The sequence below is a fragment of the Phyllostomus hastatus genome, unplaced genomic scaffold (genome assembly GCF_019186645.2).
Source record: "Phyllostomus hastatus isolate PE091 unplaced genomic scaffold, TTU_PhHast_1.1 phas_contig_1, whole genome shotgun sequence".
Lineage (NCBI taxonomy): Eukaryota > Metazoa > Chordata > Mammalia > Chiroptera > Phyllostomidae > Phyllostomus > Phyllostomus hastatus.
The window spans coordinates 534,379-556,029 of NW_025333498.1; the positions used below are offsets into that span (position 1 = coordinate 534,379).

At 36.8% G+C, this 21,651-nt stretch overlaps 1 protein-coding gene across 1 annotated transcript in view; it reads left to right on the forward strand.

The window, feature by feature from the left end:
* DNAH7 (dynein axonemal heavy chain 7) overlaps positions 1–21,651 on the forward strand; it is a 228,158-nt gene that overhangs the window by 85,122 nt on the left and 121,385 nt on the right. Inside the window, exons 27-31 of the mRNA XM_045850123.1 lie at positions 5,546–5,648; positions 5,767–5,894; positions 11,473–11,685; positions 14,411–14,509; positions 17,938–18,186. Coding sequence (XP_045706079.1) covers positions 5,546–5,648; positions 5,767–5,894; positions 11,473–11,685; positions 14,411–14,509; positions 17,938–18,186 — 792 coding nt within the window. The remainder of the gene's footprint in view (positions 1–5,545; positions 5,649–5,766; positions 5,895–11,472; positions 11,686–14,410; positions 14,510–17,937; positions 18,187–21,651) is intronic.

The window sequence follows — 21,651 nt, forward strand, 5'->3', positions numbered from 1 at the left end:
GAATGTTCTCTACATCCATCCATACTGTAACAAATTGTAAATTTTTCTTTTTTACAGCCAAGTAGTATTCCATAGTGTATGCCTCCATCTGTGTATCTTTTTCAATTTCTTTCTTCAGTGTCTTATAGTTTTCTGAGTACAGATATTTTGGTTAGATTTATTCCTAGATATTGTATTCTTTTTAAAGCAATTGTGAATGGGATTGTTTTCTTAATTTCCCTTTCTGCTAGTTCATTATTGGCATTTAAAAAATGCAACTGATTTATAGATATTAATTTTGTATCCTGCTACTTTGCCTAGTTCATTTATGAGTTTAGTAGTTTCTTGGTGGGTTCTTAGGGTTCTCTGTGTGCAGCATCATGTCATCTGCAAATAAAGCAGATGCTGCAAATAAAGCTACTTTCAATTTGGATGCCTTTTATTTCTTTTTCTTGTCTGATTTCTATGGTTAGGACTTCCAGTACTGTGTTGAATAAGAGAGGTGAACATCCCTATTTGTTCCCAGTCTTAAGGAGGGAATGCCTGTAGTTTTTGCCCATTGAGTATGATACTGTCAGTGAGTTTGTTGTATATGGACTTTATTATGTTTTAGTATGTTTCCTCTATTCTCTCCTTGCTGACAGTTTTTATCATAAATAGGTCTGGATTTATCAAAAGCTTTTCCTGCATCTATTCATATGGTCATGTGGTTTTTATCCTTCATTTTGTTTATGTGGTGAATCACATTTATTGCTTTACAAATGTTGTACCAACTTTTCATTCCTGAAATTAATCCCATGTGATCATTGTGTATGATCCTTTTGATGCACTGCTGTATTCAGTTTGCTAATATTTGGTTGAGGATTTTAGCATCTATGTTTATCAGGGATATTAGCCTATAATTTTCTTTTCTTGTAGTGTCTTTATCTGGTTTTGGAATTAGTATAATGCTGGCTTTATAAAATGAGCTTCGGAACCTTCCATCCTATTGAATTTTTTGAAATAATTTAATAAAGAGGGGTGTTAGTTCTTCTCAGAATGTTTGGTAAAATTCTTCTGTGAAGCCATCCCATGCAGGGTTTTAGATTGTTGGGATTTTATGATTAGTACTTCCATTTCAGTAGGTGTAATCTGTCTGTCTATTCAGATTCTCTAATTCTTCCTGATTTAGTTTTAGAAGATTGTATGTTTCTGGGAATTTTTTCATTTTGTCCAGGTTGTCCAATTTGTTGGGATATAGTTGTTCATAATATTTTTTTACAATCCTTACTATTTCTTTGGTTTCAATTATTTCTCCTCTTTCATTTCTGATTTTATTTATTTGGGTCCTTTCTCTTTTTTTCTTGATGAATCTGGTTAAAGGTTTGTCAATCATGTTTATCTTTGCAAAGAATGAGTTCTTGGATTCATTGATCTTTTCTATCTGTCTTTAGATTCTATTTCATTTATTTCTACTCTGATCTTTATTATTTTCTTCTTCCTGCCTATTTTGGACTTTGTTGTCCTTTTTCAAGTTCCTTTAAGTATAAAGTTAGATTGTTTATTTGAGCTTTTTCTTGTTTTCTTTTTTCTTCTTTGAGATAGGCCTACAATGCTATGAATTTCCCTCTTAGGATAGCTTTCCCTGTGTCCCAAATTTTGGATTGTTGTGTCCTCATTTTCATTTTTCCAGGTATCTTTTGATTTCTTCCTTGATCTCATTGTTGACCCATTCATTGTTCAATAACATGTTATTTAGCTTCCATGTCTTTGTATATTTTTCAGTGTTCTTCTTATGATTGCTTTCTAGTTTTTTTTTAAGATTTTATTTATTTATTTTCAGAGAGGGAAGGGAGGGAGAAAGAGAGAGAGAGAGAGAGAGAAACATCAATGTGTGGTTGCTGGGGGTCATGGCCTGCAACCCAGGCATGTACCTTGACTGGGAATCGAACCTGCAACACTTTGGTTTGCAGCCCATGTTCAATCCACTGAGCTATGCCAGCCAGGGAAGATTTCTAGTTTTATAGTGTTGTGGTCAATGAAGATGTGTGATATGATTGCAGTCTTCTTAAATGTACTGAAACTTGTTTTATGTCCTACCATGTGGTCTATGATAGGAAACATACCATGTGCGGTTGATAAGTACTGTATTTGTCCTGTATAATGCACACATTTTTGGCCCAAATTTTTGAGGGAAAAATAAGGATGTGCACTGTACATGGGTATAATGATTGCATGCCCTGGATATAATAATGGGTATAATAATCCCATGTATAATGTGCTCAAAAACATGGGTGCATTTTACATGGCAAAATATGGTGTGTATATTCTCCTGTTTTGGGGTGAAATGTTGAGAAGATATCGATTTAGTCCATTTGATCTAGTGTGTCATTTAAGGTTGCTGCCTCCTTGTTGATTTTCTGTCTGGAAGATCTATCCTTTGAAGTCAATGAGGTATTAAAAATCCCCAACTATGACTGTATTTCTGTTGATCTCCTCCTTTATGTCCATCAAGATTTGCTTTACATCTTGATTTTTATATGCTCCTGCATTAGGTACATAGATGTTTATCATTCTTATATCCTCTTGTTGAATTGTTTCCTTTAACATTATGTAGTGTCCTTCTTCGTCTCTTACTATAACCTTTGTTTTAAAGTCTATTTTGTTGGATATAAATACAGCTACTCCAGCTTTTTTTCCCTTTCCATTTGCATGAAATATCTTTTTCCAACCCTTTACTTTTAGTCTGTGTGTATCTTTCAATATGAGATAGGTCTCTTGGAGGCAGTATATGTATAGGTCTTGTTTTCTGATCCATTCAGCTACCCTATGCATTTTGATCAGAGCATTAAACCATTTACATTTAAGGTGGTTATTGATAGATATGTATGTATTGCCACTTTATTTTTAAACTATTTTTCTCTGTTCTTTCCTTTTTCTTTGTCTTCTTCTACTTAAAGCAAGCTCTTTAACAGTTGTTTGTTACTGCACTTGTTTGGTGTTAACAAACTCCTTTAGCTTCTTCTTGTTTGGGAAGCCTGTTATTTCTCTTCCAATTTTAAATGATGGCCTTGCTGGGTAAAGTAGCCTTCATTGTAGGTCCTTGCTTTTCATCACCTTGAATATCTCATGCCACTCCCTTTGACTTGAAATATTTCTTTTGAGAAATCAGATGACAGTGTACTTGGACCTCCCTTGTAGGTAACTAACTGCTTTTCTCTTGTAGCCTTACGATTCTCCTTTTGTCTTTAAGCTTTGCAATTTTAACTATATGTCTTAGTGTGGGCCTCCTTGGGTCCATCTTGTTTGGGACTCTCTGAGCTTCCTGGATTGTGTGTCTTTTTCTTTCACCAGGTTAGGGAAGTTTTCAGTCACTATTTCTTCAAAAATATCTCTTGCTAACTCTCTTGTCCTTCTGGTAATCCCATGATATGAATATGGTTATTCTTCACATTGTTTCAAAGGTTTCTTATCTCTTCTCATTTTTTAAAACTTCTTTTTTCTATGGGGGAGAAAGCTGGGGAGGGCTGGCGTAGTGAGGAGGGGTGAGGGGAAGAGGCAGAAAATTGTACTTGAACAATACAAATTTTTTTAAAAAAGAGGCTTTAGGCAACACATATTAATAATGTAAAGAATATTTTTCATTAAAATAATTTTATTTGAATTATAAAAATGCACTATTGTGTGGCAGATAAATTTCAGATGTTAATTATCCAATATTATTTTTGTAAATTGTCAACTTATATATTTTTGGTGAAAAAATAAAATATGGAACCATTGAAAAAACAAACAAAAATTCTTTCTTCTTTATGATGCTCTGCTTGTTTTTTTTTTTCCTATTTTGTCTTCCAAATTGCTGATTTGATTCTCTGCTTCTCTAACCTACTGTTTGTTCCTTCCAATGTATTGTTTAGTTCAGATATTGCATTCTTTATTTCTGACTTGTCCATTTTTATTGTTTCTGTGTCTTTTTTCATGATGTTTAGTAATCTTATAATCATTACTCTGAACTCTGATAAATTGCCTCCATTTCATTTCATTCTTCTAGAAAATTCTTTTGTTCTTTCTTTTGGGGCCTGTTTCTTTGTCTTCCCATTTTGGCTGCTTCTTTGTATTTGTTTCTATGTATCAGGTAGATCTGCAAAGCCTCTGGTGCAGACCTATGTCAGATGCTGCCTATGACTGGCCCTGGGAAACTTGTTTGGTGCTATCAACAATCCATAGCTTTTGTCTCCCTCTGCTAGTCCTGTGTGTCTGCAGCTATAACCAGGCTGCACACCAAGACTGGCTTTTACTGGCACTAGGCCCAGTGGAGACTCAGCTAAAGTCTCAGAGCTCCTAAAGATCTGCCTGAAGGCTTTTTGTTAGCCTTTGTCTTTGAAATAGTCTCTAGCTATACTCTTTAGCAGCCAGGCTTAAGCACCACAGGATATGACAGATTGATTGCTATGGGTGGGGCTATTTCTTCCCCTCTGGCTGATGCCACTCAAAGAGGAGTGCTCTGAGAAAGATGGCTTCTGCAGTATGGGGAATGACTCAGCACAGGGGTCTTAGCAGCTGTTCATTTAGTTCTCTCCCCAGAGCCACCAAGCACAGACCCTCTTCACAAGTCTCTAGTCCACTCTGCCCTCCCTCTGCCATAGCCCAGGGTAAGTTGCTGCAAATAAGCTTTTGTGAAATTTCCTTTTAAGAGGCTGTCTGTGTCTAGTTGTTTGTCACTGCAGACAGACATCCACTGCTTTTCACTGCCAGGTGTTATTTGGGTTCCTTTCCCAGGTTCTGGTGCTGAATGCCAGGGAGCCCAACTTGGGGTTTAGACCCCATACTTCTCAGGGGGAACTCCCCTGGCTGTTGAAATATACCTCTGGAACTTCAGCTGCCACTGGTGGGAGCTCAGCCAGACTTCCTGTGCCTCCTCTGTACTCCCTACCAGTCTCATTGTGGTGAAGTGGTTTCTTCCATCTGTCTTTGGTTATAAGGTTTCTCTCCAGCTAGTGTTCAGTTGGTTTTCAGTATGATTTTTCTTTTAGTTGTAATTCATGTTTGGTCTTGGAAGGAGATCTGTGTAGCTTCTGCTTCCTCCTCTACCACCTTAAAAATCTCCAGTTTTTCTTACAACCAAATGGCACATATATGTGAGGTATCTGTGAGTTACAATTGCAAAACAGGGCCTCAAGCTATGTTAGTTGACATTTAAGGTCCTCAGACCATAAAGCAGATTCTTTGGCAACAGAAGTCCTCTCATTTAGAGGATTATTTCAACCCATTCTATGGAGTCTATATAGAAGAAGCAAATAAAATCAACTTGTAAATAAAAAGTAAGAAAGGCTTTGAAATTACCAGTGTACATCTAATGCTGAAAAATATACAGAAAGTGAAAAAATCAGTTGGGAAATTTTCCAATTGATCAAACTCTATTCATGCATAATAATGAATTGGTAATACAAAAGTTGTCTTTAAAGATAAACATGAATAGCAATTGCAATGCTAGATAGTAAATCCTTGAAAAGACCATGTGAAATTGCAACATTTCAATGCAATATTCAATTAGATAAAATTGAAAAATTCCATTACTGTTTTCTCCCAGGGACTGTTATCTTGTGGAGCCTGGGCTTGCTTTGATGAATTTAACAGAATTGATTTGGAAGTACTTTCTGTGGTTGCTCAACAAATTCTTACTATCCAAAGAGGTAATGAACTAGTTTGTCTTTGCATTATGTGAAAAAGGTAGAAATGTGGGACAAAATGAATGGCACAAGTCACAGTTATGTGGAATTGCTAAGTCATTTCATTCTTGATTACCCCCAGGTATTAATGCAGGTGCTGATATACTAGAGTTTGAAGGAACTGAGCTGAAACTTGACCCCACATGTGCTGTCTTTATAACAATGAACCCTGGGTATGCTGGGCGATCAGAACTGCCAGATAACCTGAAGGTACAGGAGGGGCAATGACATCATCCGCTTCCTTTTCATAATTTACAAAGTTAATATATAAGGAGAAAGAACATACTACCTTTGAATTTTATGCAAAGTATTTGCTTTTGGTTGTTATCTTTTAGAAAACTTTTAGAAAATATTTTTTAAAGCTGTTAGAAAATAAATATGCAAGCCAGGTATAATTTCCATAACATATTTAAAAATTGTGGTAATTATAGAAAATTAGAACATACAGGACATAATGAAAAGGTACCAAAGGTGCGCACTATATTGTATCCCTCAATTTTAAAAGCCTTTTAAAATGTTAGTTTTAAATGGTGAAATCAGACAATTGTGTATACTGGGTGTCTTTTCAAGAGTGCATTATAACATGAGCCTTTTCCTATCTTTATAATTCTATAGATAAATGTCCTGAATTATAGTTTACTGTTGGACATTTGCATTGTTTGTAGTTTTTCTGCATTGTAGATAATATTGCAATGGGCGGTTTTTTACTTAAGTCTTTTCTCTACTTTAAAATATTTCCCTAGGTAGAGTTATAGGACAAAGAGCTGTGTGGCTTAACTGTTTTCTAACACAGGTTGAAACAATTTACATCCCATAGCAATCTCAATTCTCTTTAATACACAGCACCTATTTTTTTTTGAAAAAAAAAGAAGAAAACAAAACCCTTTGTCAATGAAATAGACTAGAATCTTCAGTTTTCTGGTGAATTGCCTGCTTTTGGCTGGTACAGAGGACAGTGTGGAAGAAGAGTGCAGTTGTAATTGCGACCGGAACCCGAGTCTTCTGACTCTCAGTCCCGCGCCCCGTCCGCTATTCACATACTTAGACTGACAACTTCTTAAGACTAGATGACAAATTTTTTCTTTTCTGCCAAAAAGTCTTTTGATACAAGTAATTGCCGCCAAGTGTTTTTGTATTTTCAGCCCATGTACTTTCATAGGTTAGATGAGATGTTTTAGTACTTTGCCTTAGTGAAGGAAGGTATGATTAAAAAATAAGAACTGATAAATCCTTTTTTTTTATCTATGAAACATTTTGCAGCTTTTCCTCATGACTAGCATTTGGAAAGCTTCTTTTGTACCAGTTCTTTTATTTACTCATGTATGTTTTTCTTTTACTCAGTAAGATCAATCTGACTATATAAATATTTGCAAAGGCAAAAATCTGTGAGTAGCTAATCATAAAAAGCTGGGACCATTAGTAGATGAGTTTGTTAATTCTCTGTGTAGACTACTTCATGGTTTTATTTATTGTGCAGGTTGAAACGGTGTTGAAATATTCACCTCGTGGTTCTTGGAATGATGCATTTTCCCCTCCACTTTAGGCCAAAGCTTCCATGAGATTCTGATAGCCTTTTTTGTTTCTCCTATTATGCAGCCTCCTTGGTGACAGCTGCTTCAGAACATCTGTTTTTAAGTATATATGGAAATACCTAACACTTCTGAAAAAAATATCTTAGTCTGAAATGAAAGTTATGCATTCCTTAAACATAAAAAGCCTCCTGAGGCTCAGAGTGTTGTTACCAGTCTTCAGAGTCCTCCTCCTCCGAGCCTCCCTCTTCACCTGGAAGCTCAGCCCGTTGCCAAAAGCAAGGGATCCTATTTCACAAAAGACTTACAATTCCACCTGGGCTCCTGCCCAGTCCCACCTTCACACCTTGCTTCTGCTCCTCTTCAGTCCTCTCTTACATGTCTATTGCAACAGCCTGCTTGTCACCAAGCTCTTCCCACTGAAGTTCACTACAATGAATTTCCTATTCCAATGCTACCAGTCTCATTAAACAGAAGAAATCTGTCTAATTATATAATTTCCAGACGTGAAAAGCTACCATGCTTCTTTTTGCCCACAGGATAAAGTTCAAATATCTTAACCTGGTCTACAAGAGACTTGGCATTAGGACCAGTTATACCTGTACTTCCTTCCGTCCTCCTGCATGATTGTCACAGTGGGCCTCACTAGCCACTGGAGGTCCCGTGCCTTTGCACACACTATTTGCGCTCTCTCGAGTGTTCTGTTAAACCGCCACTTTCCTGCCTGACAAATGCATACACATCCTTTAAGCTAGCTAGCATTCTTCAAAGGAAGTGCTAAACATAGAGTTCAGATATGACCTTCCAGGTGGAGCCCCTGGACCTGGTAGGAAGTGCCTGGTGTTGTCAGACGGTGCTGCGAGTGAGGTTCTCTAAGTATTTAATAAATTGTATAATTTGGGGTTAATCAGGTAACCCCTAATAACAAGGCCATGTTAGATATAAGATCTATTTTGAAATGTTCTTAACCTTTTAGAGTCTGCAGTCATCATATCAGTCCTTCACCAAGCAAACTAAAGGGGGGAAAACTGGAAGTAAGTCATGGATAATAGTTATTAGGAATAAATCAATTTTCTAAATTGTAAAGGTGTTACTTTCTCAAAGGTATTTTAAATGTTGTGGGACAAATAAGTGTCATATGGTTCCCAGGTTTATAGCTGAATTTTCCCATTGTGCACATGTCCATGGGTTCTTTCGGGACTCCTTTGTCAGGCTTCTCACTTGCAGTCCCTGTGACTTGGGTGATGGATCCTGTTTTCCCATTGTCCTCCCTACTCTTTGCCTTGATCTCTGGTGGCTGATTTGCCACAGACCCCACTGTTGGAGAGCTCTCACTTTGCCCAGGGGGTACCTTAGGCAGGACTTAAAATGGCTCCAGCTTAGCTCTTTCTTGTTCACATTGTGTACAGCTCATGCATCCTTTGTCCCAACAAACTCTGGGAATGAAGGCCACATTGAACCAGATCACTTTTGCTTTCTCAGACTTGAATCAGGCACCAGTCCATATCTCCCCAAATATGGGTATACTCACTCATTGAGCTCTCACTGAACTTAGGGGTCAGGAGCGGGTGGTAGGGACTCATCGCATGACAGAGGCTCCCTTGAATAGCAGTCTTTTCACAAATCCTCCTTCCTTCCTTCCTCTCTCAACTATTTTATGATCTCCCAGTAAGTGACAAAGTTCAAGAATTGTGTACATTTCCTTTGTAAATTTTTCATATTGGGCAAATCAAACATATTTTGCTAACTGATATGTATCATACCATAAAAAAAGAATCTCTTTTTGACATTCTGTTACATCTAGATAAAACCTGTACAGTAGCACAATTTCTTAAACCCGTTTCTACTTTAAAGAATCTATATAAAAGAATCAATACTTAATAATCATTTCAGAATAGTTAAGTGTGAGAAACCATGGTACTATAGGCATATTCTCCTCTTTCAATGTCATAAAGCCGATAACCTGATAGGTAGCTTTAACTTGATAGGTATGTAGCATAAGACACACTATTAGTATAGATGAAAAAAGTGAAGTGGACCCTAAATCCTCCATTTCACTCAACTGAAGCCTAGCTTATCCCTGAACAGGTCATGATATTTATGGAATCTATTTCCAATCCCTAAGAAAGAAGTGGTAAGAAGTTTTACTTGAGGTTTTGTTTTGTTGTTTGAAATACCCAATGTGCATCCTCTGAAAGCCCCCTGTGGGAAGTATACAGACTTCCTTACACACCACCCTTCTCTGTCTACCAAACAGGGCAGAAGCAGTAAAATAACTATGCTTGAACATTCATTTCTGCTAAGGTAAACATGGAGGTAACGTGCACATTGATTAGATACACAGCAATTTATTTGAGCCCTGACATGTTACCTGGGTTTATAACTACCTCTTTCCTTACACTGAAGAAAGTATATCATTGGTTAAGCTAAAATTCAACTTATTTTTTTTAAACAGCACTAAAACTTAAACTTAACTGCTATTACTAACAAATTATTTCTGACACATTCCAAATTGAACTATATTGTATCAGTATGTCACACACTTTGTTTAAAACCATTGAATTAGAATATCCACCACCATAACAGTTTAGACCTAAACTTTGTTTGATCAGATATTTTTCTCTGTGATAGAATCAGTGTTAAATCTTTGGTGGAGGGTTTCTATTTGATGGGACATTTTGATACCTCTTGAAACTTCTTTACCTCACTCTTTTTTTTTCTCCTGGCCTGAGACATGTCTGTCTGATGGTGTTACACAATCACATTGCTGATCGTGCTGAGAGAATGTGAATAGGAATCTGTGAAACACCTGGGTGGTCAGAGTGAAACTGACAACACACACACCTGAACGCTGACCTGCACCCTGCCACCCGTAGCAGTTAGTGCTATTGTGGAAAGACTGTCCTCACCCTAAACCAGCCACTGACTGACTGACAGATTTGTTAGTTCATTCATCACCTCTTTTCTTCATCAACTATTTTCATCAACTATTTCATCAACTTTCATCAACTATTTTCTTCAAAAAATAGTTGTTGAGAATTACTCTTTAAAAGTGGTACCATGTATATAGTAATTCTCTTGCATTTTTTTCCTCAAGTATGTAGTGGTTGGAACACTTGCTTACACTTCTCTTTTCTGAGGTATCTGTTTGAAGCTATATATCTTTCACATTTTATTCCTTTCTTTCTTGAATGGTAACTTTATTGAAAAATAACAGTACTGTCTTCTAGCTAGTAATTAACATAAGGCATTGAAAGGATTTTGTTTGATGCAAATCTTTTATTTGTTCTCAATAACAGATCACTTGAGCAAGATGCATTCATTTTCTATCTGCTTTGTGTTTTTGGTGTTTCAATAACTCCCAGGAGGCATTTACAAACTATCTGAATACATTGGCATTTTTCTAGAGTAGTGTCATTTTCCCTCTTCTGCACAAGACTGTCATGTTTTACTGCATGAGCTGCTGAAGCCTCGACATATACCAACATTCTGAACTTGAATTTTCTTATTTATTCTTCAAAAATCTATTCAGTCTGCTACTTACTTACCATCATGTGACATTTATTTGCCCCACAATATTTAAAATACCATGAGATCATCTTTACAATTTGGAAAATTTATTTATCTCTCATAATTATTACCCTTGTCTTATTTTAACTTTTTTTCTCTTTATTTTTGCTTGGCGAAAGGACTGATATGGTGACTGAAGATTCTAAAAGGTTAAGAATATTTCAAAATAGATCTTGTATCTAACATAGCCTTGTTATTAGGGTTACCTGATTAACTTCAAATGATACGACTGATTAAATACCTGCAGAGTTTCCTTTGAAGCTCAGGGTCCCAGCGCCAGGCGCCTTCTCAGAAGCCCAGCCTTTGGGCTTCCCCCGAGAGTCTGGCGTTCTCTGTCTGTCCCGGGTCGCTCCCCAGAAAAATCATACATGACTGACACTTTAAATCTCATGTGAATGAATAATTCACCAAAGATTTAAGTATGACAGAAATGTAAAGTTCTTAAAACATACCTTAAGGAAAATATTTATATAAAAATTTAATGATAAATGTATTATATAGTAATAATAACAAGCCAGTTTTCTTAATGCAGTGTTTTTACCGACATGACTTGGACATTGTAATGTAATAATATTGCTGAAAAGCTATGAAACTACCGTGTTGCGAAGTAAAGAGTGGGGTTAAGTGAAGAGTGGGGTTATCTTCAGGACGGTCCTTCCAGAAGCACGTGTCCCCGCCCCCCCCTCCAGGCCCTCTTCCGGACGGTGGCGATGATGGTGCCTGACTATGCCATGATCGCCGAAATCGTCCTGTACTCCTGCGGGTTTGTCACAGCGCGGCCTCTGTCCGTGAAAATTGTGGCTACTTACCGCCTGTGCTCGGAACAGTTGTCATCACAACACCACTACGACTACGGGATGAGAGCTGTGAAGTCGGTGCTTACCGCTGCAGGGAATCTAAAGGTAGAGGACTCGGCGTTGTCCACTCATGCATTTTCTGTTCGTGAATGTCAGGACAGTGGGTCTGTGTTCACAGAGCTCCCAGTACTAGTTGGTTTCATCAGCCAGAAAACATTTCCTTTATTGTACTAAAAATTCATTATTTGCACATGTGAAAAAGGAAATTTTATGGTTTGTAAAACTTGACACATGTGATTCTTAGTGATTTGAAGTCTGCCCCATAAATTTAAATATATGAAACTAGGCACTACCAAGGAAGAAAATTGTTTGTTGTGGAGAAATATTTTGAAAGTTATTATTCTACATGAACATGTATAGCTTTAAAGGATATAATGCACAACTTAATAAGTACATACAAAAATCCCTAAACATTGTCACTTAATATAATTACACAATTGCAGCTAACCATAGACTAGCAGTAATTGCTTTGCAACATAATATTTACATTTAAAAATGATATAAATTACAAGTATAGATTAAAAACCTAGGTATTTTAAGACTTGGGTAAATTTTCATTGGTAGTATTTTGTGGAGTTATGAAATATAACTGTGCATTGGGTCTTAATGAAAGCAAGCAACATAGGCAATAGTTAACAGGAAAATGCAAAGTATGACCTTGGAGTTTATAAAATTTTCATATTCATGATGTGTAGAAGATAAAGATTTTAAAATATATCTCACATGATTAAGAACAGTGGCATGCATTTTTATCTTCTATAACAGTGTTACCAAGAATTCTGATATATAGTGGTGATATTCTATTTCACATTAGCCTAACATATCACTTTCTTTTGCAATAAACAAATGCAACTAGAAGCAGCGATTTGTTTTAACCTGGCATGTCATGATTACTTTGTGGTCAGATAATGGGAAAGATAATACATGTCCTAGTGTATGTCATCACCGACATCTTAACTATGAATGGGGCTATGAAAGTTAAACAGCAAATGAATCCTGCAAATGAATCCCATCATTCTTTGTGCAAAGCCAGTTTAGAATGTGAAATGTGCTGCCTTGAATATTTTGAAGTTTGTTTCTATTATATCAAGAAACAATGTACATTTACTTTAAAATAATAGCATCTTGGGGATTAAGAAGTACAAATAGGGAGCTACTGAATAGCCAAGGGGAAGGAAAATACAGTATAGGAAATGGAGTAGCCAAAGAACCTACACATGACCCATGGACATGAACAATGGTGTGGGGATCACCTGAGGGAGTGGGGGGTGCTGAGTGGAGGGCAACATAGGGGAAAAATTGGGACAAGTGTAATAGCATAATCAATAAAATATAATTAAAAATAAAAGTAAAAAAATAAAGTAGCTTCTCAAATAACAAAATTAACTTTTGATACTTCCTAATTTGTGTGTGCTTAGATTGATGAAAGACAAAATTTTTGTGAGCAGGACTAGCTTTGGCTTTGGGAGGTCTGGAGATTAGAGACCGCTGAACTTGACTGCCAGGCATTACTGACTTCATAAGACTAAGTCAGTTAAGTAGGAGCATGGAATTTATTAGAGGAGAAAGGAAAAGGATTCTGGAAAATTAAAGGCAAGGTGATAGGAGACACTTTGGTGTGAGATAAATGTTGAAGTTGGGATAAATAATTCTGAGTTCAGATTTTTGTGCATTATGTGAACCTCATTATGGGCATGAGCAACGAGTTGAGTTCAACCAGTAAATGATGGATTTACCACGGGTGTTTTGGAATTTAATATGTTTTCTGAAACACCCTCTACTTAAGTGACTGAGCAGGAACCAGCCGCCTCCACTTTGGAACACACTAACACTTGCCTGCACTGAGCGCTCAGCCTGCGTGCTGCTCCTGCCCCCACCCGCCGCTCTCAGTCACATGACCTGTGTCCCTTAGCAAGAGAGTTTACCCGTTCATGAAACTTTCTGAAGCCAGTGGAATGTTATTGTTATTGTGCCATTTAATTAAATGTCAAGAAAATGCACAATATATAAGCATGAAAGGGAGAGTTTTGTTTTTATAAAACCTAAGTTCCTTGTTTAAGAAAGTTTCAGTAAGATGAAATTCTTAAAAAATGAATTTAAGTTAGTCATGGATAAGAAAAGTACATGACTGAAAAAAACCTTAAAAATTGTTAGACTTAGATGGTCTAACAAGTGTCCAAAGAGCTTGATCCCCTTAAGCCAAACCAGAAAACCATAAATCTGGGTGGAGCAGATGATGCATTATTAACGTGTTTTTGCAAGAAAGTGGGCGCCTACACTCAGAGAAAAGGCCTTGGCATGAAAATGTGGTCAAACGAGTTTATGTTTTAAATGTAAATGCATCTATTGTATATGACTGTCCACTTTTAATGACTATTTCAACTCACCCAGCCCACTGCTGGCCTTAAACGCACAGGGCTGTCAAACTCTTCCAGTACAGAGGCAACGGCTGCGGCCACAAGCCATCGAATTCCTGCCAGTGGCCGTTACTCAGAGCTTCTGTGAGGAGGTGGCTAGTCAAACCTAGGTTTTCCTGATTAACTAGTAAAGAATTCAGCAAGAATAAAGGTCAGATTCTAAAATTAGTAACAGCCCAACTAAATGAAAATAATTTTAAAAAATCATTTTGCATAGGTTTACATCGCCTCTGGGGCCTGTGTGCTTGTTTCATTTGTGTGTGTGTGTGTGTGTGTGTGTGTGTGTGTGTGTGTGAAAATGCACGGGTGCAGCTAACAGATGCTGATATCACTATGAGTGTGTTTTCTTTTAGCTGAAATATCCAAATGAAAATGAAGAAATTCTACTGCTTAGATCTATTATTGATGTCAATCTGCCAAAATTTTTGTCCCATGATTTACCACTCTTTGAGGTAAGAACATTTATTATTCCAATGTATCAGAACTCTTATAATAATGTATTTATCAAATGTCCAAGTTTGCACTCCCCAGGAGAAACTTCTGCTGCAGAAAGCAATGATATGGCGCAGCGAAACATAGATCATTCCATGTTCTGTGTGAAGTGTGGCTAGCTAGTTTCGTTGCTTCAGATGATTTTAAACAACTTGGGATTTTAAAATAGTACATTTTTAACTACAGAATATAATGAGCACACAAAAGTTACAAAATCTGTATGCTTGTTTATAAGTAACACTAGAATGCAGGGTCCGTGGAGGAAAGTAATCAATGTGACACGGCACTGACTTGCTTGCACAGAATAGGTCGTTGGTAAATGTTTGTTGAATTACCGAGTGAGGTAATAAAAAGATAGATAAGCGTACTTCCTTTAAAAGAGTGCAGTAGCTGTTAAGAAATTGTTTTTCACGATTAGCTAAGAACTAAGCTTAATAATCTTGTTATATTTTTAAGATTAGATTACAAATAATTGATAAGAAGTATTAGAATGGTGGTTTGAAGTTTTCATATTATAATTTGATTTCATGCTTTTCCTTTTCCACATCTCAGGTAGAGGAAATCAGGGATGGGGTGTGGGCTCCTGGGAAATGCTAGATGTTGCACAAACTTGTGCTGCCTGGAGGTACAGGCATCAGCCCCCAGTGTGTAAGGATGGCCGTCGTTAGGACTGTCAGGAGTGGGGAAGGAGGGGCACTTCCCTGCAGCGGGGTCCCGTGTTGCTCATTATCTATAGCAGCCCTGCTGCATCATTCAGAAAGGAGCTTCCCTTAGAAATTAGACCTAGCAGTGCAAATATTTTATAGAACAAAGCTACAAGAAATGGACACACATTTTCTTCCTCAAGTTTTCCTTCATTTTTTGTTTTTTGGGTTTTTGGGGTTTTGTTTTGGTACTAGTGCACTGTACATATTTTCCGGGAGTAACTGAAGCAATGTTTATTTCCATAAAGGGGAAATAGACCTCTCTAGAAGTAGTCTCATGCAGTTGTGTGTCCATTTAGTGAACATTTATTGAGCAGTGTTTCACAAATGGAGTTCAACTGTCATTTCCAATGAGGATAGTGCCCTGCTGTGAGAGACTGTCCCTTATCCCACAGTACGTTTGGCATCTCTCCCTCCCAGTGCTCTGGACTGCTCCCTTTGTAACAACCAGAAGGACAACTCCACCTATTTCCAGTTCGACCTAGTGGGGTCTTTGCTGAGATCCACTGAATACCAACTATGTTCTGGAGATAGTTGTTCCTCTCAAGGTTAAAATTTGGACAATTTGAGATTTTTTTCTTAATTTAGAAAACATTATGCATTTACTGTGGACCAGATACTATTCTAAGAGCTTTACAAATTATGGAATTATAATTCTTTTCAATAATACATTATGTGATTACATTAGTTTCCTAAAGCCACCATAACGAAGCACCAGGAATGTGGGGGCGTAAGACAACCCAAATGCATCCTCTCACAGTTTGAAATCGCGGTGGTGGTTTCTGCCAAGGGCTCCAAGGAAGAGTCCTTACCTGCCTCGTCTCATTTCTGGTGGCTGCTGGCCGTCATCCACTTTCCTTGGCCTGCCTCGGCCTTGCTTCCGTTCCAGCCTTCCTCATTACAGGGCCTCCTTCCCTGGGTGTCTCTGTGTCTCAGCCTCTCTCCCCTTTCTGCTATAGAGATGACAGTCATTGGATTTAGGGCCCAGTATGGCCTCGTCTAACTTAACTCACATCTGCAAAGATCCTCTTTCTAAATAAGGTCGTCTTCTGAGCTTTTGGGTGAGCATGAATTTTTAAGGGACACTAGCTGATTGAAATACTACCCACTATAATGATTAAAATACCTTAGAACTAATTTTTGTGCATGGTATGAGATACGGAGTAAAGTTTACTGTTTTGGCAAAGCCAGGTATTGTAGCATCACTTACTGAAGACGGTCTTATCTTTTATCTATGGAATTGCCTCAGTGCCTTTGCTGAGAATGCATTGTCCACACAGGTGTGGGTCTATTTCCAGACTCCCTGTTCTGGCCCATTGATATATCTGTTCATCTTTATACCAATATGACAGTCTTTATAATTAGTGTTAAAATCAGAGAGTATTTATTTTCTAACTTTTTAACTTAAATGTACTGTAAGACTAAACTTTCTAGAAAAAAGTGGAGAAATGCCTTGTGACATTGGGTTAGGCAAAACTTTCTTAAATATGACAGTAAAGCACAAGGCATAAAACAAAAAACTGATAAAATAGACTTATCAAAATTAAAAAGTTTGTTCTTTGAAAGATCCTGGTAAAAGAATGAAAGACAAGCTGCAGACTAAGAAAAAATGTTTACAAGTTAGATACAAGATGGAAGAATTGTATGTATATTTAAAGAATGGTCAAAAGTTACCATTAAGAAAATAAATCAATTAAAAATAGCAAAAGATTTGAACAGGCACTTTATTGATGAAGTGATACATATGGCAAATAAACATGCAAAAATGTTAATAGTTGGGAAATGCAAATTGAACTACAATACGATACTGTTACACATCTATTTGTAAGGCTCACATTAAAAAGACTGCTCATATCAAATATTGGAACTCTCAGACACTCCTGGGAGAATGTAAAATAATGCAATCACTTTGAAAAGCAGGCAGTTTCTTAAAATATTAAACACACCTCCTGTATTATCCAGATATTCCACTCCTCGATATTCACCCAAGAGAAATGAAAGCATTTGTTCATAAAAAGACTTCTACACAAATGTTCAGAGCAGCTTTATTTGTAATAACCCCAAACTAAAAACAATGAAAATGTCAATCAATAGGGGAATGGATTTTAAAATGGTGGCACTTTTAATACAATGGAATACTTCAGTACAATGAACTGTTGATACATGCTGAGATGTGTGAATTTCCAAATCTTTCTGCCAAGTGAAAGAAGTGAGACAATAAAAAGTTGCACATAGAATATAATTTATCTCCATTATATTTCAAACAATGCAAATAAAAATAGTAACAGAAAGTAAATCAGTGGTCACCTGGGGATGGAGGTAGCAGGCAGTAAGGAGAGGAGGGAAGGAGGATTACAAGAGGTCACAAGGAAACTTTTGGGAATGGTAGATATGTGATTATCTTGTGAATTGATTTCACTTATCAAATCGTATACTTTAAAGATATACAATTTATTGTATGCCAATCATACCTCTATAAAGCTATTAAGATACTGTTGAACTGTGATTTAATGGCTCTATTTCCATCAATATTAAATATGAAAATGAGAGAAATTATATCATATTTATGTGTGTGTATTTGTATATGTATATATACATGTACATGTGTGTATATATACACATACATATGTATTAATAGATAGTGAATGTATAAATATATAAGACCCCAAATCATCTATCCTCAGGGAATCACTTCAGATCTGTTTCCTGGGGTGAAACTGCCAAAACCAGATTACAACGATTTGCTGGCGGCTATCAAAGACAACTGTGAGGCCATGAATTTGCAAATGACCAACTTCTTTTCTGAGAAGATTCTCCAAATATACGAAATGATGATTGTGCGTCATGGTTTTATGATTGTTGGGGAACCGTTTGGAGGGAAAACCAGTGCGTATCGTGTCTTAGCTGGAGCGCTGAATGATATATGTGAGAAGGTAAGTGTGTTATCAGCGCATTAATTTGCTTGTAATCAGGTTTGTGCACGATAGAGTGTATGGTGATTTAAAAAGATACTTTAATGAAGCAGCTTAAAAACATGAAAAAAATGACCCAAAGAGGAAATAGAAGTAGAAAAGTTATATGAAGCAGGTAGAAAGTTCAGCATATAAAGGAAATGCCATATATTTCCCTCTTGGCCTTTTATTTCTGTTTTTAAGATGTTTAGTTACAAAGGTAACACATGGCCATTGTGGAAAAAAGTCTGGAAACATGAAAAATCTTCAGGCTTTTAGGAAAGTATTTTTTATTTTCTGGGTGGTTATAGTTGTAATGCACACTTCTGTTGCTGGCTGCTTGTGGCATTGAACTGAAATCTGTGTGTTTTGTGTGTGTATTACATAGTATATGTGTATGTACATATGATAAAAATAAGTATTATATCATTCACAATTTATACACTGCACATTACAGTTTGGTCTACTTTGATATTTTAAAGGAATGAGGCTGTTTTAAATTTTCCAACGAATATTGCATTTTTGTCTACTTGTGTTTTAATAGTTTTTGCTTCATGTATTTCAGTGTTTATGGTCTAGATGGGATTTCTGATCCTTTTATATTCACTGTATAGTCTCCCCTTCAATGATATGAAATTATGTACTCATTCTGTTATTTGCCTTGGACATCCAGTATCTAATTCCAATATCACGACCCATATTTTCTTCGTGCATATATGTTTGCCCATGTCTGGGCATCACTGTGGTTTACTTTTTTAGAGAGTAAATTGTCTGATTATTATTTTCTCCAGTTTGAGGGTCTTTATCTTTTCATGGGAGGGATTAAGTTCATTTATATTTATTATACAAACTGATATATTACTTATTTCTGCCATCTATTTCCTCTGCTTTCATGCTATTTTCTTTCTTCTCCTTTCCCTTCCCTTCCCTTTACCTTTCCTGCCTTTCTACCATCCTCTTCTTTTTCTTTGTTTTTGTTTGTTTGTTTGTATGTATTTTTTTCTGTTGTATTATTTGATTATTACACAGACTAATTGTTTTTGCTCTGAAAAAGGTCACTAAATGAGCTAGATGTGGTGCCACTCAAAGATTACAGCGGATGAAGGTGTCAACGTGCATTCTAGTCCATCTGCAAAGCCCCAAAGGGCTCCTTACTAGGAAATTCTAAGAATGACATTGTGGTGACCCCGAGGGACAGGCCTTCATAGCCACTGCATGCAGGCCATAGATTCACACTAGCCATGCTACATTTGGGACAAAATCCTTGCTTTGCTGGTAGCAACTTTATTTTAGGAAAATGACAGAGCTTTCCCATATTTCTGAATTTAGGAAAACACATTATTACCCATTTCCTGGGCACAGACCAGAAGACAAGATCTTGAATTTGTTTTACTACTTAATATTGTTATTCCCACATCTTTTCTTCAGTTTGGTAGTTTGTGTCCCAAGCTCTGGGGGTGGTAGGTGGAAAGCAATGTTGAGAAGAATTGAACTTGTTCTGTTGCCATCCATAAACACGAAATGATTGTGAATAGGTAGGGCACAGAGGATTTTTAGGGCAGTGAGACTACTGTGTGATACTGAAACGGTGGATAGATGACATTATGCATTTGACAGAACCCACAGAATTGTGCAATACAAAGAATGCACCCTAATGTATACCATTGACCATCAGTAATTATGTCTCAGTACCAGTTCATCAATCATATCAATGTACCACACCAATGCAAGGACTTCATAGTAGGGGAAACCAGGAGAGGGATGGGGATAGGAGGGAAGGAATATGTGAGAATCTCTGTACTTTCTGTTTAGTTTTCTGTAAACCTAAAGCAACTCTTAAACAATAAAATCTGCCCTGGCTGGCATGGCTCAGTGGATTGAGTGCGGGCTGCAAACCAAGGCATTGCAGGTTCGATTCCCAGTCAGGGCATATGCCTGGGTTGCAGGCCATGGCCCCCAGCAACTGAACACTGATGTTTCTCTCTCTCTCTCTCTCTCTCTTTCTCCCTCTCTAAAAATAAGTAAATAAAATCTTTAAAAAATAAAATAAAATCTGTTAATTAAAAACAAAACAAAAATAGCCTGTGCCACAAGGGTATTAACATCTCATGTAATAATTCCATAACCAGCTTTCAGGGTTCTGGTTGAAATGGACAACTTACCAGTATTAACTTTTCTGTGAGAATAGTATATATTTTGCTATATTTAGATTTTTCAATTTTTTTTCAGAGAATGTTTTGTAGCAGAAGTCAGCCAGTTATAGCACATGAGCCCAATTCAGCCCAAAGCATAATTTTTTGTAATGGTGTTAACGTTCTTTAAGTTTTTTAAGAGAAAGAATATAAAGAAAAAGGAAGAAAAGCACAAGGGTATGTCACAGATCATTAACCTGCAAAGCCTGTAATTATTTACTGTCTGACCCTTTACCAAAAAAAATTACCAACTCCTGTTTTGTAGTTTTAGATTTATAGATCCTATACATTTGCTAATTAATTCCTAAGAATTTATATCCTGCTTTCTCTTCATATCATATAAATCTTTTGCCTTTTTAATTCCTAAGAATTTTATGAGCTTTTAATTTTTTAATTAAAAACTTTGTTTTTCCTTTCTTTTTTTTAATTATATTTTATCATTTATGCTATTACAGTTGTTTCAACTTTTCCTCCTTTGTCCCCTCTCCACCTAGCAACCCCACCCCCTCAGGCAGTCCTCACACCATCATTCATGTCCATGGGTCATGCACATATGTTCTTCGGCTACTTTGTTTCTATGCTGTACTTTACATCCCCATGACTACTCTAACTACCAATTTGTACTTCTTAATCCCTTCACCTTTTTTGCTCATTCCCCGAACCTCCACCTAGCAACCATCAATATGTTCTTTGTAGATATGTTCATGTATTGATTCTGTTTCTGTTCTGCTTGTTTTGTTTTTTAGATTCAATTGCTGATAGATGTATTAATTGCCATTTTCTTGTTCATAACTTGATATATTTCTTCTTTTTTTAATTTTTATTTATTTTTAGAGAGGGAAGGGAGGGAGAAAGAGAGAGAGAAACATCAATGTGCAGTTGCTGGGGGTCATGGCCTGCAACCCAGGCATGTACCCTGACTGGGAATTGAACCTGTGACACTTTGGTTCACAGCCTGCGCTCAATCCACTGAGCTACGCCAGCCAGGGCCCAATATATTTCTTCTTAAAGAAGACTCTTTAATATTTTATATAATAATGGTTAACTTTTTCTTGTCTGAGAAGCTCTTTATCTGTCCTTCACTTCTAAATGCTAGTTTTGCTGGGTAGAGTAATCTTGGCTATAGGTCCTTACTTTTCATCACTTTGAATATTTCTTGCCAGTCTCTTCCAGTCTGAAAAATTTCTTTTGAGAAATCAACTGACAGTCTTATGGGAACTCCCTTGGAGGTAACTAACTGCTTTTCTCTTGCTGC